This window comes from Nuphar pumila, chromosome 5 (assembly GCF_984573655.1).
Source record: "Nuphar pumila chromosome 5, dmNupPumi1.hap1.1, whole genome shotgun sequence".
Lineage (NCBI taxonomy): Eukaryota > Viridiplantae > Streptophyta > Magnoliopsida > Nymphaeales > Nymphaeaceae > Nuphar > Nuphar pumila.
This window is the reverse complement of record NC_143253.1, coordinates 38,568,166-38,585,778: the sequence shown is the minus strand read 5'-3', so window position 1 is coordinate 38,585,778 and position 17,613 is coordinate 38,568,166. Positions and strand designations below refer to the sequence as shown.

At 34.7% G+C, this 17,613-nt stretch overlaps 1 protein-coding gene across 2 annotated transcripts in view; it reads right to left on the bottom strand.

Annotated features, from left to right (window-relative positions):
- EMB2001 (P-loop containing nucleoside triphosphate hydrolases superfamily protein) overlaps positions 1-6,382 on the bottom strand; it is a 57,969-nt gene extending 51,587 nt beyond the window's left edge. For both annotated transcript variants that reach the window (XR_016431907.1, XM_090006016.1), the window contains exon 1: positions 5,831-6,382. Coding sequence is in view for 1 of the 2 variants with exons in the window: in XM_090006016.1 (XP_089862142.1) it covers positions 5,831-6,365 (535 nt within the window). In the remaining variant the exon portion in view is untranslated. The remainder of the gene's footprint in view (positions 1-5,830) is intronic.
- Positions 6,383-17,613: the final 11,231 nt, after the last annotated feature.

The following is a 17,613-nucleotide window of genomic DNA, read 5'->3' as shown; positions in this document are numbered from 1 at the left end:
AGAAGCTTGTTTTAATCCATAAAGAGAGCGTCGAAGTTTACATACCCAATTTGATGAATCATGCATGCTATATCCAGGTGGCTGCTCCATGTAAACTTCTTCCTTTAGTTCACCATGCAGAAAAGCATTTTTAACATCAAGTTGACTGAGTGACCATCCATGTTGTAATGCCAACGCAATGACAATCCTGACTGTGCCCAGTTTTACTACTGGGCTGAAAGTTTCATCGTAGTCCTGCCCATATTGTTGTGTGAAGCCTCGTGCAACCAGACGAGCCTTATAGCGCTCAACACTGCCATCCGGTTTGTGCTTGATCTTGTACACCCATTTGGATCCTACAACATTCTTGTTATCTGGCCTTGGCACAATTTCCCATGTGTTGCATTCATGCAATGCTTCCATTTCCTCATTCATCGCCTCTACCCAGGCACGAGAATTTACAGCATCATGAAAGGAGGAAGGTTCTGTTTCTTTGGACACTCTGGTTAGAAATGTTTGAAAATCCAAAGAGAAATTGTTATAACTTACCCAGCGATCTATAGGATGTCTAACCCGAGTGGAATGTCGTAGAGGAGTCTCAGCATTGACTGGGTGAGTTCTACGAGAATAAACAAGACCAGAAAAACTTGAGGATGTTGTTGTAGGAGGAATGTCTTCCATATGTGGTTCCACATCAAAAGTATAGGGTTCATTGTCTGTCAATAAAGATGAATCCTCATGAGGCAACGAGTCATATAAAAGTGAGTCACTGAGCCAAGGATCATAATTGTCCTGTGTATCTGTGGAAGATGAACCTAGAGTGTCAAAATTTTCATCATCAAAAACAACATTTCTGGATACCCGAATTTTGCCTGTATGAGGATCATAACACCTGTATCCCTTATAGTCATCTGCATACCCAAGGAACTTGCACTGTATAGCTCTGTCTTGAAACTTATTTCTCAATGAATGATCAATATGAACATAACATACACAACCAAAAGGATGTAGTTCTTCATATGATGGATGACAATTATAAAGAACAAAATACGGAGAATTATCTTCAAGGATGGTCATGGGCAACCTGTTGATAACGTAAACAGCTGTGTGGAAAGCCTCGGTCCAAAGGGAAAAAGGAATGCCCACAGTATGCATCATGCTCAAGGCTGTTTCAACAATATGCCTGTGCTTTCTCTCAGCAACTCCATTTTGTTGAGGGGTATAAGGGCAAGAAATGTTACGTGTAATGCCATGCTCCTTCAAATATTGACTAAAATCATGGGATATGTATTCTCCCCCCCCCCATCACACTGGAAATATACAACATTGGTATTGAATTGGTTTTGGACTAGTGCATGAAACTGTTTGAACAACTTGAAAACTTCATGTTTGTTTTTCATGAAGTAAATCCAACTAAAACGAGTGTAAGAGTCAAGAAAGAGTACATAGTATCGAGATCTAGAAAGAGAAGCAGTGGGCGCAAGACCCCAAACATCTGAGCATATAATTTCAAAAGGCTTTGTTGCTCTTTTATTGATACTATGAAAAGGAAGTACATGACTTTTGCATAAATGACAACTTGGACATTTTGACTCTAAACTGACTGCGGGTATTAGACCTTTAGCAGACAACTTGTCAAGAAAGACTTGACTACAATGACCCAAACGAAGATGCCATAAGTTTGGCTTATTAAGTTTCAAGACTCTAGATGGAGAACTATGATCTGTGGATCGACTCAAAAATGTTGGAAAGGAAGGAGCTGAAGAAGCCACGGCTACAGAAGACGACGTCTTCAAAGGCACGTGAGTTTCTTCAAAGACGTACATGTTCCCGCGCCGTTCACCTTTAGCGAGCGTCTTCTTGGTGTGAAGATCCTTAAGATAAACAGAAGAAGGAGTAAATTCAACGGAAGAATTTGTTTCATCAACTAATTTAGACACAGATAGAATATTCTTTTGAATAGCAGGTGTGAGTAAGACATTTGACAAGGGTAATTGAGATTCAGGCAAAGAAAGTGAGACATTTCCAGTGTAAGAGATGGGGTGGTGAGATCCATCTCCTATGACTATAGTGCCACTTCCAGTGTAAGGAGTCAAGTGAGTAAATTTACCTGCATCAGAAGTAACGTGTGTTGCTGCCCCTGAATCAATATGCCATATACCTTCCTCATTTTGGCGCAAGTTCATCTGATTGAAAGTAGTCATAAGGATATTTTGTATGTCCTGTGGAAGAACCTGTCCCTGAGGAGTACAGGCAAACTGATGAGTGACCTTCTGCCCTGGCCTACTATCTGGCCTCCCTGATTTGTTCCGGTTCTGAGGATTCTACCAACAGTTTGCTTTAACATGTCCCCGTTTGTTGCATAGAAAACAAGTAGGAACACGTCCTCCTCGTGGTACACTGCTTGAACCAATACCTCCTCCACCTGGTGTAGGCAGTAATCCTCCTCTGTTCATAGATGTTCCATTGGGGCGAGGGGGAGTAAATGAAACTCCTGTTTGAATAGGCGTATGTGTCATCATTACAGGATGAGCATCCTCTGACGCGTGTTCCTGATTTAAACTGACCTCATATTGCAAAAGCTTAGATTGAAGATCATCAAAACATGGAAGGACTGAGACAACCTGTAGTGTCGTGCAGAACATGCGATATTCAGGTCCAAGACTACCTAATACCTGTTGTACCATATCCTTATCTGATACAGGACTTCCAATGGCAGCTAACTGATCTGTAATCACTCTGACATCCCCCATGAACTCTGTAATGGATTTGTTTTCTTTCCGCATGGATTGGAATTTCCACTTGAGTTACAAAGCCCGAGATTCGGAAACCTGAGAAAAAGAATGAGCTAGTTCATTCCACAACTCGGCAGTGGATTGGTCATCAGAGATAGTTTGTAAAACACGATCAGAAAGTGTGGAGGTTATGTAAGCAACTAGTGTCTGATCCCGTTGTACCCATATGTCATAAGTTGGATTGGTGCTTCGAAGTTGACTCACCTTCCTGTCTTCACCTGTTATTTCCTGCATGATATGTGTAGGTGGAGCGGGCGATCGTCCATCTAGATGCCCATAAAGACCATGACTGCGAATAAAAGGCACAATTTGGCGTTTCCAAAGCAAATAGTTATCATGTGATAACTTGTGGGTCATGAGGTGAGTTAGAAAACTAGGATTCAATTTGGAATCCATAGATTTTATGAAGAATGAGAGAACAAACTGTATTTAACAGTATATTAAGAGAAGAAGAACAGCAATACTGTGTGTGCTGAAAATGATATCAGCAACACATTGCACAGAAATATAATGACGTGTAATCCAGAGAATATTCACACACACACGTTACAAAAAAATTTCAATGTTGTGTAACGTGTGAACCAGGAATAGCAATGCTGTGTACACAGAGAAATAGCAAAAATGTTGTGTACACAAAAAAATAGCAATGCTGTGTGCACAGAAAAACAACAATGTTGTGTAACGTGTGAGCCAGAAAAAGAATTTGAAAAGAGAAGGAATCAAAATAGAAATAAGGATGCGCAAAACTGGGATGCGTGAAATCAGATTAGGAAAAATGAGAAACTGGAGAAATCTGATTAAGAAAAAGAGACAGAGAAATAGGGATACGTGAAACTGGGATGATGCGTGAAATCAGATTAAAGGGAAAAGAAAAAAAAAACAGAGAAAAGATCAGAAATTAAGGAAAAAGGAATAGAGAAAGCCTACGTCCTTTCACGCACTGGTCCTTATAGGCCTTCCAGAGCATCGATTTTCGCGCCTGTGCTCTGATACCATGTCAAAAATATCAGCATGCAGATGTTAGAGATGAGATAAAGAACGAGAAGAGAGAGAGGAATAGTCGGCGCAATAGGGTTTTCCCTTTTTACTTAATATTTATAAGTGATACAATACACTTTACACAGGTAATAAGAACTAATTACAAACATGCCACCGCTGGATCTCACGAGGTGGATCGGGTCGGATCCATGATCCAAACTAACAATCAATGCTATTGTCCAAAGCGCCATAAGATATATATCTCTCATCATGTCATTTGATGAAGCCATCATGTATAGGCCTCCTCAAATGACAAAACTATAAATTCAAACTAAAGCTACAGATAAAAATTTTTAAGGAAATATGAGCCCTTCTTTGTAGGCACCAAAGAGACAAACGCAAGTCACCCAAGATGAAGAGAATGAGCCCATTACTGTCCCACCCAATCCAGGAGAAGAATTTGAATCCATGTGCAACAAGAATTAGTATAAGGGCATGTTTGGGATCGGTAGCTGGGATAGGCGTTTATGGAGTTTATGCATTTGAGGAAGTGGCAGCTGTTTTGGAGGTGGTACCGAGATTCCAAACGGGTGTTTGACTAAGATTTTGCCTCGGGAACACCAAATGCATAAACGGCAACGCCCATCCCAGCACGAGGTTCTAAACAGGCCCTAAGTCAAATGATTTGTCTTAGGGGTGGATGATCTCGAAAAGAATGAAATAACTAATGTTATGCAACAAAGAGAAGATGGAATCTCCCCTAAAGCACTTCAAGATAACCTACTAAGCAGACTCATCCTTAGTTTGAAAAATCAGAGATAAAGAATGTTTATACAAGACAGCATAAGATGATGAATTACATTGCCTCAAGATTACATGACTTCCACTACCAATAATGAAAGCTTGAGAAGATCGACAAGAGAGAGACATCCCACTATAAAATTTATTTCAAAATAACTTGCATTGTGAGATTCCAACTAGATTGTACCTACAATCGACTATATTAAATATGAACCATTATATATATATATATATATATATATATATATATATATATATATATTCATGATTCTACAAATTTTTCTGTTAATATTTATAATTATGTTGATTTTTCTATAACTGCCCTTATTGGGGCTTCTCTCAATAATAAGAAAGGGGTGTGCAGCCTGCACTAAGGAGAAAATAATTTGAGGCTAGAGTTCTCTTCTCTCAAGCATTCCTTATTGCATGTACAAGGATAATTATCAACAATCTAGCTCATATATGATAACTTGATTTTGGGAATGCAAAAGGAACAGAAAAAGGATAGAAAATCTGTGAAAAGCAAAAGCTAAGGGCATACCTTGGTAATCATTGGAAATCAACTATCTAAAAACAGATTTTTTGCTCAATGTGTTAATTACCATCCCTAGACCTTTTTTCCCAATAATACAGCCATCTAGAAATACCCTTGTTTACATTGAAACCATATTTAAGCTACAATAGTAATTGTACACAACAGCCTTCTCCCAAGCGGGTGCTCAGACGTCCAAAAAGCTCGCAGACTTGCAATGAAACGTTTCAACTTAGCATAATTTTTCGGACAAACCACTGCAATTAGACACCAACAAATGGTTGCCAGGAACAACGCTAGTGAAACTTAGCGCAGCTCTATATAGTCCATTGTGGAAAGTATTTTATACGACAAAAATCCTCAAGTTCATAAACACAGATATGACGCCGTATATCAATCTATTGTGTGCTTTGGTGATGCAACAATATAACGGAATCTTCTCCATGTTTTCAAGTTTTCTACTTCTTCTTTTCTCTGCGTGTCTGTGAGTGTGGGTGTGAGTGCAGCTGCGTGTGTCACGGATGGTGTATATTAAATATCATAAGACGATGATGATCAATAAAAACTAGGAAGAATTAGCCAAAAAGATAAGAAGAAGATCTTCGTCAACTTGCCAAATCTAGGTACTGTATTAACAGACAAGCATCCAAAAAGAAGAAAACGAGAGCAACTGTGAGAAACAGAGTCCATAACGATGTCCAGGTGAAGCAGAAGGAGGTAGGCATTGGTTTGGAGGAACCAGAACCTGGCTTCTTGGAGGTGAGGGCGACTTCCTTCCTGCGGACGAGGGCGTTGATGAGGGAGGACTTGCCAACGTTGGAGCGGCCGAGGATCGCGAATTCGGGGCGGTCGTCCTTGGGGCAATCCTTGGCGCGACCACTGCTCTTGACGAACTCAACCTGCTTGATCTGGGAGTGACCAGCGTAGGGGCCGATGACGATATTAGAGCCCGGGATGACCATGCCCTCCGTCACCTCCTCCCTCGCTACCCCAGGAGGCACGAACAGCGCCATCCTCACGAACCTCTCCTTCTCGGCCGCAGAAGCAGAAGAAGGGGGAGACCTATGGTTGGGCCCTTGCGCTGTTGCCTGAGGCTGAGAGTGGGAGCAATAACATCTGCAGCGGGAGGGAAGGGAAGCATAGCGGGGTTGTTGTTGTGACGAGGGATGAGGAGGGTAGTTGAGAATATGGAGTTTGGACTTGGAGAAGAAGGGGCTTCTTCCTAAGAAGAGCATGTTTGTGGAAGCGCGAGGGATAGAAATAGAACGCATTTGCTTCATTCATCAACGGAGAGAGAGAGAGAGAGAGAGAGAGAGAGAGCGAAAAAGAGTATATACAGGTGGAATCTAAACTTGCAAAATATATAAACTAGTATGAATCGAGATTTTCAGTTTTTTTTTTCAAATCCAATCCTTCATATGCGTTCCGTGTGGTCCGTTTGCTTGGAATCTATTTAGAATCAATAAATATAATTTTGTACGTACGTGAATATTTACAAAAAAAATCTGAGTTGATGGTTTTTAAGCCTTAAAACATCCTTCTTATACATTGTAATCCGATAATCAAGTTTTAAAAAATCTTTCTATAAAACAAAGCATCTACATCGCATTCATCGGGTGAAATTAAAAAAAACTTATAAAAATCTCCAGTTTATTTAGATATTTCATATACCCATAGGTTAATCTAACATTAAACTAATTATGTTTAACATTAGATGAATTCAACATGACTAAAATATCTCTAAAAAATAACATATTTTAAAATATATAGTTACTTTTTTATGTTAAAAAGGTAAATATGATAGATTCATAAAGTTACTACTTTGAAAAAGGTGTTTAACTTTTTAATTCTCTTCAATTTCAAAAGAAGTGGAAGGATAAAAAGGTATTTTTAAAGCACCATTTTTAAGGTTATTTTAGTTATTTTTATAAAGTTGAATTTATATAATGCTAAACACAATTAGTTTAATGTTAGACTATGGGATCAAAATAGAGAAAAAACACCAAGAAAGCCAAAAGACCTATTTACATGTTTAGTTCAACACATTTCATTTATCATGTTTGCATCACATGTATTTGTGTGTATGTGTAAAGAGAGAGAAACATGTTGAATGTGTTGTAACAATTACCCGCACCTCCAGAATTTATGTCGTGATACATCTTAGCAGTTTGAGGGATAAAGAAAAAATAAGGTCAAACAACTATATCAAATAGGTCAAAATTGAGTTCAGTACGCGAATCGAAAAAGAATTTTGGTCTAGATCTGAAAAGACCCACTTAAAGGTTTTTAGAGGGACCTAGGGACGTGTATTGGGGTTTGATATAGGTGCTAAGGATGAGAGAGGTCAAGCTAGGCCATTGGGGAGGCTGATGAGGTCAAACCGATGAAACTATACATTATACTGAATCATTAAGGTGCAGTTTTGGTATTTCGAGTCTCAAACGTGGGTAGAATCTTAGCTAAGGCGGATATCAATTTCAGGGCTTGTGTAGCAGGTTTGTAAAGGTCCTAAATGGGTTTACACATTAAGGTGTGGTCAAGATATGTGCAAAAGATTAGAAAAGGCAAAACAATATGTAGAATGACGCTGCACTGATCCTTTAAGTGCAGTCTTGATTTAGACAACAGGCGATTTTAAGGAAGGTTGGGGATTGTTTTTAAGGTATGATAGGGGTCCAGGGAGTATATAAATATATGAGACAAATACGAAAGGATGACTGGTCAGCAAAATCATGGTTGACAGCGCTCCAACGTTAGCTTTCGCAGGTAAGGAGGTGTTATGCTTCAAGACAAGGGTTCAATAAGGATTTGAGCTCTTGGAAGGGATGAAGGACCAATCTAGGGAGGCCTGACCTCACACAAATTACAAAGATGAAAGAGAGAAACATTAGGGAGAAGAGAGAGAGAGGAAAAAAGGAAGAGACACAATGACATATAGAGAAAGACACGTTCTAAGAATACATCAATATTATTTCATTCCATGCATAAAAGGGGAACTTCAAACCTTTATTTATAGATGAGAGGCCTTAGATAGAGTCCCTACTTAATCACATAATCCATAAAAAAACCTATTGTGAAATAACAACTGCATGAATATGCCACTAGAGTGGCAAATTATCATTTTACCCTTGATAAATTAATTATTTACGAGTATGCGCCTGAATTGTGGACTTTGAAAAACTCTCTATGTTGGATAATATCTGAATAAAATTATCATTGAAAAAATTCAGATATTGCGGTCTCCCCTCTTGACTTTTGACTTTTGGCCTTTAAAATTGGTTTTGGTAACTTTATAAAAGGTTTTCAATTTCAAGTTTTAAATTGAATTTTAAATTGCACATTGAGGTGCCACATAGGATGGGCCCCACAGAGGATGACCCACTTATGGACCGCTAGTAATTTATAAAATTTAGTTAAATTAAATTTTTTATTCTATTTTAATTACTTTGTTAAACTTTATTTATTATTTTGGTTTTCAAATTGCCTAAAACTAAAAATCACTTTAGATGAAATGATACAACATATAAACCAAATTATTTTAAATTCATATGAAATTCTTTCAAATGATAATTTTCAGAATTATCTAAATTATTTTTCTTAGTAATATCATTTCTACTAAAATTAACTAAGTGTGATTTTCACTAGGGTCGCTGGGACAATTAAGTCGTTTTCATTTTTTTGTAAATTAGATTTCAAACTCATGAAACTAAATTAAAATTTATTGAAATTACATGTCATTCATATCAAATTATCCTAAATTCGCTTGAAATCAAATTTGACTTTATTTTGATGAAATTTAACAATTATTTTATTAAATTTTATTTTTTTCAAAAAATCAATTATGAATGTTATTTTTGCTAAAATCTACTTGAATCAACTTTAAATTTTCATAAGATATTTCTTATAATTTATCTTAGGCTAATTTGCATTTTTATATAATTTTCTCATAAAATTTATCAATAATATTGTTTTATTCATTAAAAATATCCTAAAGAATCATAGGCACTACCTCTAGATTCAATTTAAAATTCTAAATTCAATTTCAACAAAAATTCAAATTATTGTATAATTCAAACTTGATTTGACATTCAATTAAGTCTTGATTTAAATTCGAATTAAACTCAAATCTAAATACAATATTCAAGACATTTATTAAATTCGAATACAAATCCAAATCTGATCTGAATTCAATTTCCCAAATCGAAATCCAAATTTGATAATACTCCAGAAATTGAAAGTAAAATCCAAATAAGACTCCAAATTCAAATACTCGCTCAGTTCAAATCTGGAATAATATTGAAATTTAAATTAAATTTCTTTTAAGTTCAACTTAAATGTAGATTAAATCCGATTACAAATTAAAAACCAATTCAGAATCAATTCTTAGCTTGAAATTTATTCTGAATCCTAATTCATGCTCAAATTATAATTTAATTCTCATCTTAATTTCAAATAATATTTTAGCCTTAAATTCACCATTATTTCTCATAAAAATATCAAAAATTTGTGGGTTTTACATCCTTTTCTCCTTAAAAAAAATCATCCTCAAAATTTAACTATAATTATTTATTGGCAAGATTATGAATGTTTTTATTTTTATTATTTATTTGTTTAATAACTATATAAAATTCATGGGTATAATATTATTTTTTTTTTCAAAAAAGAAATTTGTCCTTGAAATTCACTATCAAATCATCGAACCTGATAAATTCAAAATATAAATCAATTATGACTCATAATTCAAAACATATGTATTTTATAATATGAAGCATCTAAACCTCAAGCATATGTATTTCCTACATATGTCATTTAAGTCATATATATGTAATTTATATAGGCATTATTGAAAGCTGATAGATATATACATAAAAACTCAAAAACATACATAATTTTTTCTATGTTTGTATAAACAAAATTTTCGACTGATGTCGCTATTTAGCATCTAAGTTCAAAATTCACACAAATCATAAAAAAAAAATATTTCAAGAATAATTTTATAGCAGTGCATAAAAATTAAAAAGGAACACACTCACCAAGCAATGTCGGTCAGTTAGACAAGTTCTGAGCCAAATTTTCCCTTCTGCTCTGTTACTAAGTTGTTTTTACTTAAAGACAAATTGGTATCTCCAGAGAATATAATCTCTACTCTGATATTAAGTTATAACACTCCAAAATTTTTATCTTGAAAATCATGTATTTTTTTAAAATAGTTTTAAAAATTACAGCAGAAATTCAAACATGATAAAAGCTTTGGCGTATTACACATCTATCATATCATTTTCAAATAAACTTCAAATTTAAAATTAAACATTCACAAATAATTAAATGTTTATTACAAATTTTGAACTAAACAATATAGAAGTTATTCAAATTAGATAATATTAGAGTCTTTGAGCACTTGTGGATGCTCGCAATCCAAAACACAGTAAAAAAGGAGAAAGATTTAGCTCGATAAGTCCTTAGTAGAGAAGTGGTATTCAATACACATAAATTAAAATATGCATGAAAAAGATTATTCCAATACTCACACATTCAAACATCAATTATCACGCTAAGGATACATACAATGCAATGTTGTACAAGACTTTCAATCATTCATTTACATAACTCTTTTAATCAAAAGCAATCACTTAACCATAAACATTTAAATATGCATGAGCAGTTAAAAATGCATGCACTTACTATTGTAGAATTTGAATTGTATGCACGAATGACTTTTTAGCTTTATTTAGGTTTTCTTTTTAAATAATGCATGTCATGCCTAACTAAATGAATAATCACTTTAGGTTTTAGTTCTTAGCCCTATGGATACTAACACAGGCTTAAACCTGGATCAAGGCCACAATGTAGGGGTGTTTTCATATAATTATGGCTTTGGTCTGGCAGAGCATCTTTCACCAATTCTATAAGTGAAAGATGAGTGTATTGAGAGAGTGCTTTCAACACCGTTATCTCGATGCATCAGTTTTCTACTCATGAGTTTCTTTCCTCTACGTTATAGTCTAATCTAGAGGGTTCTCTTATCTTCGTGGTTGAGGAGAAGCAACCTTCAGTGCTCAAAACACTATCCACGAAGTTGAAAGTACCACTTGCCCTCTCCTTGCAAGCATCATATTTTAATGTCACATGGTTAAGTTTTTAAAATTTGTTAATTCCATGCAACACACACACTTATGAATCAAATTAAAGGATTCAACCTTTTCTGAGCCCATAGATGCATATTCTTAAAGATGCATACTTTCCATATCATTGCACAATATTTTTATTTCATTTTTAACTTAAGCTTATATTCATCATGAGGCAATGATCATAACAATTAAATGCATATGACCATTCACATTATCATGCATATATCATTCATTTCAATGTCAATATTCATAAACAATTGAACATTCGTATTTGATCACAATTCAGACTCTTTTCGTCCAGTTCATTAGTGAATGGCCATAAAGGCTAATTTGTGCATGAGCCTTTTATTCAATTCATGCCTCATATTGGGCACTCAATTCCTGCATAAAAATTTATTTTACCGGTTCATATGCAGCGTGAAATTTTTTTTGCAAAAGCATACTCGAAAGCCTTAGAGGCATCACACATATTTGCTAATTGGGCCTTTGGCTGGTTCAAAATCCGTCGAACCTTAATTCTCTATGATTGTTACAACTTTTATAGAGAAATACACATTTTATGGATAGAGCTAAAATTTTAACAAGTTGTAGAAAATTCTATTAGCTTTCTGATGTCATAAACCATTCATAAATATTCCTCTATATGAGGGAGATATGACTGATTTAGTGCACACATATACTTTTCTGTTTTGACTATTACAGTTTAATGCTCATTCCGAGATCAGAATCAAAATTTCATAGATTATGTAAAATTTTGTTAGATTTCTAACATAATAATTCATTCATAAAAACTCCTCAGTATAAGGGAGATACAAACAATTTACCGGTCGGGTGTCAGGCAAAAAATATGTAATAACGAGTAATATTTATCCGGGTGAGCAGAAATAGGCCACCTAAATTCATATTTCTGTTTTTTTAACAGAAAACCATTCAATAAAATGCCAAAAATCCCAATGTATGATATTTACATATTCTATCATGGACAAATCCCATTTTTGCAGCCGTTAGGCCAGAAAATTGATCTGTCTTCCCGAATACTATTTTCTCAGAAATATTTTTTGTGTTTTCTTAATTTCAAGCATAGAGATATATATTTTTCCATGACAAAAATAATAAAATCTTAATTAACTGCATGCAACATGAATAAGGACATTAAATCAAACAATCTAACTAAATTTTTTACGAGAAATCAATATATATATTACCCTATTGTATTTCAAAAATGGTTTTTATTTATGAAAAAACCCCTCACACAAGACATAACTTAAAATTTTTGTTTTTATTTCAAGTAAAACATTCTCTCTATGAATTGAACCGATTTTCCTCTGAGAAAATAAAATCAAACCCCTCTTCATGAACCCAATTCAAAATTTATGAAGACTATTCGTTCAAACAAATCTAATACTTTGAATCTGGGCTAATCAACTAAGCATGATTTGCCCATATTCGAACCCAATAGGCATTTCGTATATTTTTTGTAGGGTTTAAATCATGGTTTTCTTCACACATTTATATGTGTGTACACCTTTGATCCAAAGTGTATGCACACACACGAGTGTTGAAATCAAATTTTACTTAAGTTCCAAGAAAATAGATTTTTAGTAAAACCAATTTTTGAGAAGGGTTTTCTTCAGAAAACCCTCTCTATTCCAATTTTGATGAACCCAACACCAAATCTTCGCATGGGAGGTTTGGTACAAGATTCACCTAATTAGAAATAAGAATAAACTTGTGCCTATGAGTTTTGATCTATGTGTAAAGAATATAATCCCTTACCTTTTTCGAGAAAATGCCTGCAAACTGTTTTTCTCAATGATCTCGTGGTGACATGGATTCACCAAAACGAGTTTTCTAGAGTGAACCAATTTTAAAAAGGTACTTTTAGGTTTGATCCCTATTGGTTCAGATCTGAAAATTGATTATACACATAACTCATGCATTTGGATCAATCTATGTCTATGCGATTGGTGTACCTACCTTGTTTGTAGTTTTGAACCAGTGAAACCCTTTGCCTCACATCTTTAAATGAAAAAGAAATACCTCCAACCTTGGTTGTGGCTCTAATGGCTTCTCTTAACCAAGGAACAAGGAGAAGGATAGAAGGGAAGAGAAGAATTAACATGAAAATAAGAAAGAGAGAGAGAGAAAATTAGAAATTTATAAAGAGACCAATGGTGGGTAGCATGAGCCCCTCCTTGTCCCTTTATAGAGTTTCTCTCCTCTTTTAAACCTTTCTTAATTCCTCAAATTCCAGCCCAAACTTACCAACTTTCAAAACCACTTAGCCTGACACTACTACACCACATATTTGGTAAGTTTTGAATTTATTTTTCTTTATTTTCCTGTTTATTTGTTTTCTCTTTAGGAAAATTTTAGAAAGATATTTTAGCTAAGGTTTTTAACTTATATTTTTAAATTGAATTCCAGCATGAGATGCCACATAGGATGGGCCCACATAGGGAGATGCTCTCCCTTATGGACCTCTACCATTTTATGAAACTTAGTTAATTCAAGTTTTTCATTCTATAAAATATATATTTAATATTTAATATTATTTTAGAATTTGAATTTCAAATCCATACATACCCAATTTTAATTTAATAAAATTACATTACATACATATCAAATTAAACCTAAATTTTTCCTAAATCCTATTAACTTTCTTTTGATGAAATTTGCCAATTATTCTATTAAAATTTTAATTTTTTATAAATTCAGTTTTGAATGTGAATTTCACTAAAATCAACTCTAACTCTTCATAAAATATCTTTTAAAATTAGATTTAGACTAGTTTGCATTCTTACATTTCTTTCACATAAAAATCTTTATTAATATTAATATTATTTTATTCATTAAAAATGCTCTAAAAATTCAAAGGTGTTGTATCCAAATTCAGTTCAAATTTTTAAATTCAATTTCACAAGGATTCAAATTATTTTATAATTCAAATTTTGAGTCGACATTCAATTTAATTATAGTGTAGATAAAAATTTGAATCAAATCCAAATCCAATTAGAATATATGGGATCCATTTATTAAATCTGAATTAAATCCAAATCTAAATTTAAATTTAAAAAATTAAAATTGAAATTCAATGAGACTGCAAATTCAAATGCACACTTAATTCAAATTAAATTTCCAGTTTGAGTTATTCCAAATCCAAATTAAAGTTTGAATTACAATTAAATTTTATCTTAAGTTCAAATAATATTTTAACATCAAATTTGCTTTTATTCCTCATAAAAATATAAAAAATTCATGGGGTTTACATTTTCTACCTGTAACTCACCCATAATTTTCAAACCTATTTCAAAACAATTTTCTGTTGTTTAACTATTCCCTTATTTGAGGTGTATTAAAATACTTTAAAAAAATCATAAATTTTAGGCTGGAAGTTTTAGAGCATTACAACTTTAGTATCAAAGCCTGGGATTTGTGTAGTAGATTGAGTTGGTTCGTGTCCCGTCTAGCATTTGAATATCGCACTATGAGTATTTCTCTTACTTTAGATACAAATTTATGTTTGTATTGCATGTTGGGTAGATGGTTTAGAATGACAAGTGTGACACGCTCATCTAGACCCAAATTGACCTATTGAATGCCCCACTACCACAAGATGAGGCTATACAGGCTATTGATTATAGACTCCAACAACTCATTAAGGAGACTGCTGTTTTTGGAAGTTTATGGTATAATGCACAAGTGCCATAAGTGCCACGACATCCACACAACTTCAAATTGCCACTATGAGTTTGGAAGGTCTTCCTACTATGAGAAGATGTGGCATCATGTCTCTGAATGTCAGATTAAGATGAATAATGACTTATTGATACTGATGCTGAAGATTTCAAAGATGAGGTCTCTTGAGTTGGTGGTGACTCCTTCACACCACCAAGCCCTGAGATTTTTCCCCAGGAGAAAGTGTGGAGGAAGTACCATAGCCATAGCCTAAGCGCAGGCATACGGGAATCTGGAACTAGTACTATAGGCAATTCATTTGATGCCACTAGTATGATTAGGGTCACATCAACTTTTTATTGCAGAGTCGAGAGATGAACTCCTAGTTTTGTTTGACTTCTTTGTTTTGCATTGATTATCAACATTGCTGAAATTTTGACATATACTGCTATAAAAGCATACTATTATAGATATGACGAACCTATACTATTGATTAATGCATACCCTTCTGACTTTATGTTTTTTGGTTTGTCCTATTTCAATATCAGTAATGACTGCAATTATACTATATTCTAACATTGAAATTTCGAATTTTGATACATACAGATTTGTGTGATCGTATAGATGACCAGGCAAGGTAGGTTTAATAACCTCATTGACATCATCAACACTCTCGTGGATGTCATAGCTCAGCAGGAAGCCCACGACCGAGCAAACATCAGTGGCGATGGGATCTCGTATAGGAGGTTCATGGATATGAACCCTCCTTTTTTGAGCAAGACAAACCTCGAAGCGACCGAGAACTGGGTTTGTAAGGTCAAGAGAATTTTTTGCGTGTTGGAAGTCCCTAATAATAGGAAGGTCAACTTTGAGACCTATAGGTTGACAACGAATGCAAAGCATTGATGGGCATCGACCTTCGAGGTCAAGTTTCTTAGCCAACCTATCACTTGGGAGTAGTTTACAAAGGTCTTCAACGTAGCCTACTTTTTAAAGCATGAGATAAGTAAAAAGTTGCAAGAATTCCTTGACTTGTAGCAGGGCAGAGTTTTATTGGCTAGCTATATAACAAAGTTTTGAGCTTTGGACACTAAGGAGGAGTGTGCAATTAAATTTGCACAAGGGATCTAACAAGCATTGAGAACCAAGGTCTATACTAGTAGACCTAAGAATCTCAATGAGGCCATCGAGGTGGCTAAACTCCTTGAGAGTGAGTGGGTAGAGTCATAGAAATCTCAACCAACAGGTTCACGCAACAGTCAGGTGGTCAGAAGAGCTGGCCCAAGAAGGACTTTTCTAGAAAGAGTTTCAGTCGAAAGAAGCTTACCCCGCCGACCAAGAAAATGAAACCTTAGAGAAGTGCAAAGCCAAGCAACTGCCAAACTAGACATGTCAAAAGTGTGGTCGTAACCACATGGGACATCCTTGCCCTCGTGATATTGGACTTGTCTTTACTGCGATAAGATGGGCCATTATATCAATCAAAATAAGAAGTATGATGAGTGGAGAAAGGAACAAGGGGCATCCTAGCAACAACAATCTCAGTGCCCGCAATAACAACAACAATCACAATCGTGGATGCAACTCGATTAGAAAATGGTGGCAAGACCACTACCGTAGAGCAGTTAACCAAGGGTAAATTGGTCAAAGATACCATGCTAGTCGTTGGACAAGTGGATCTTGTCCTATTTGATTGTGGTGACTCTCATTCATTTTCATAAAGTTTGTTAAAGAGTTGCATTTGCATGTTAAACCTTTGAACTATCCATTAGATACACATACTCCAATTTGAAAGTGTTGTAAGATCGAGACAACGAGCACTAGAGGGGGGGGGGTGAATAGTGCTTTTAAATAATGTCTTTGGAATTTTGAAGGATTTTGAGATTCACAAAACAATCACACAAAGAACACAAGAATTTATCCTAGTTCGGTCTTTCAGACCTACATCCAGTCCTCAAGCAAAACCCAAAGATTTCTACTATCAGCCTTGTGTAACGACAAGAACATACAGACCAAATTCGGTCCCACTTTGAGTAATAATCCTACTGAAAGCAAACAACTCCTTTAAACCAATGAGTCTTTTCTTTTACAAGAAAATATAAGTAAGCAAACTTACAATCAACCTACGAGCCTTTCTTATAAATGTAGATGAAATGCAATTAGCTTTTTAGGTTGTTGAAATACTCAACTCACGAATTCACTATCTTTCAAAAGAATTTGAGTGAAAATATCGAGTGAGAAAACGAATACTTGAATGAATATGAATGAAAAGCAAAGAATTCGATCTTTGTAATTCAATGTAATTCGATTGGATTCGATGTTTTTGAGTGTGGAATGCACTCATATTTATAGTTGAAAGATTTCATATGTTGAGAGTATGAAGGGGTGCCAAAACAATCACTTTTGAACGGTCAATTCATTTGAAAAATGAAAAGACACTTTTTAAAAGTTACAGAAAAATGATAATATTAGTCGACTAGAACAATAGTTAGTCGACTAAAATCAAATATTAGCAGACTGATAGTTATCGTCAGTTGACTACTGTGTTTAACAGAGCCGTTTTAAAATCTGGAGTTTGAAACTTAGTCGACTAAAGAAAAGTTATTCGACTGATGAAAATCATCAGTAGACTGAAAAACCTTTCAGTCGACTACTGTTAATTTTTTCTAAAAACAAACATTGTGTCTGGTCGACTAAGAAAACCTTGAGTCGACTGCTGCTA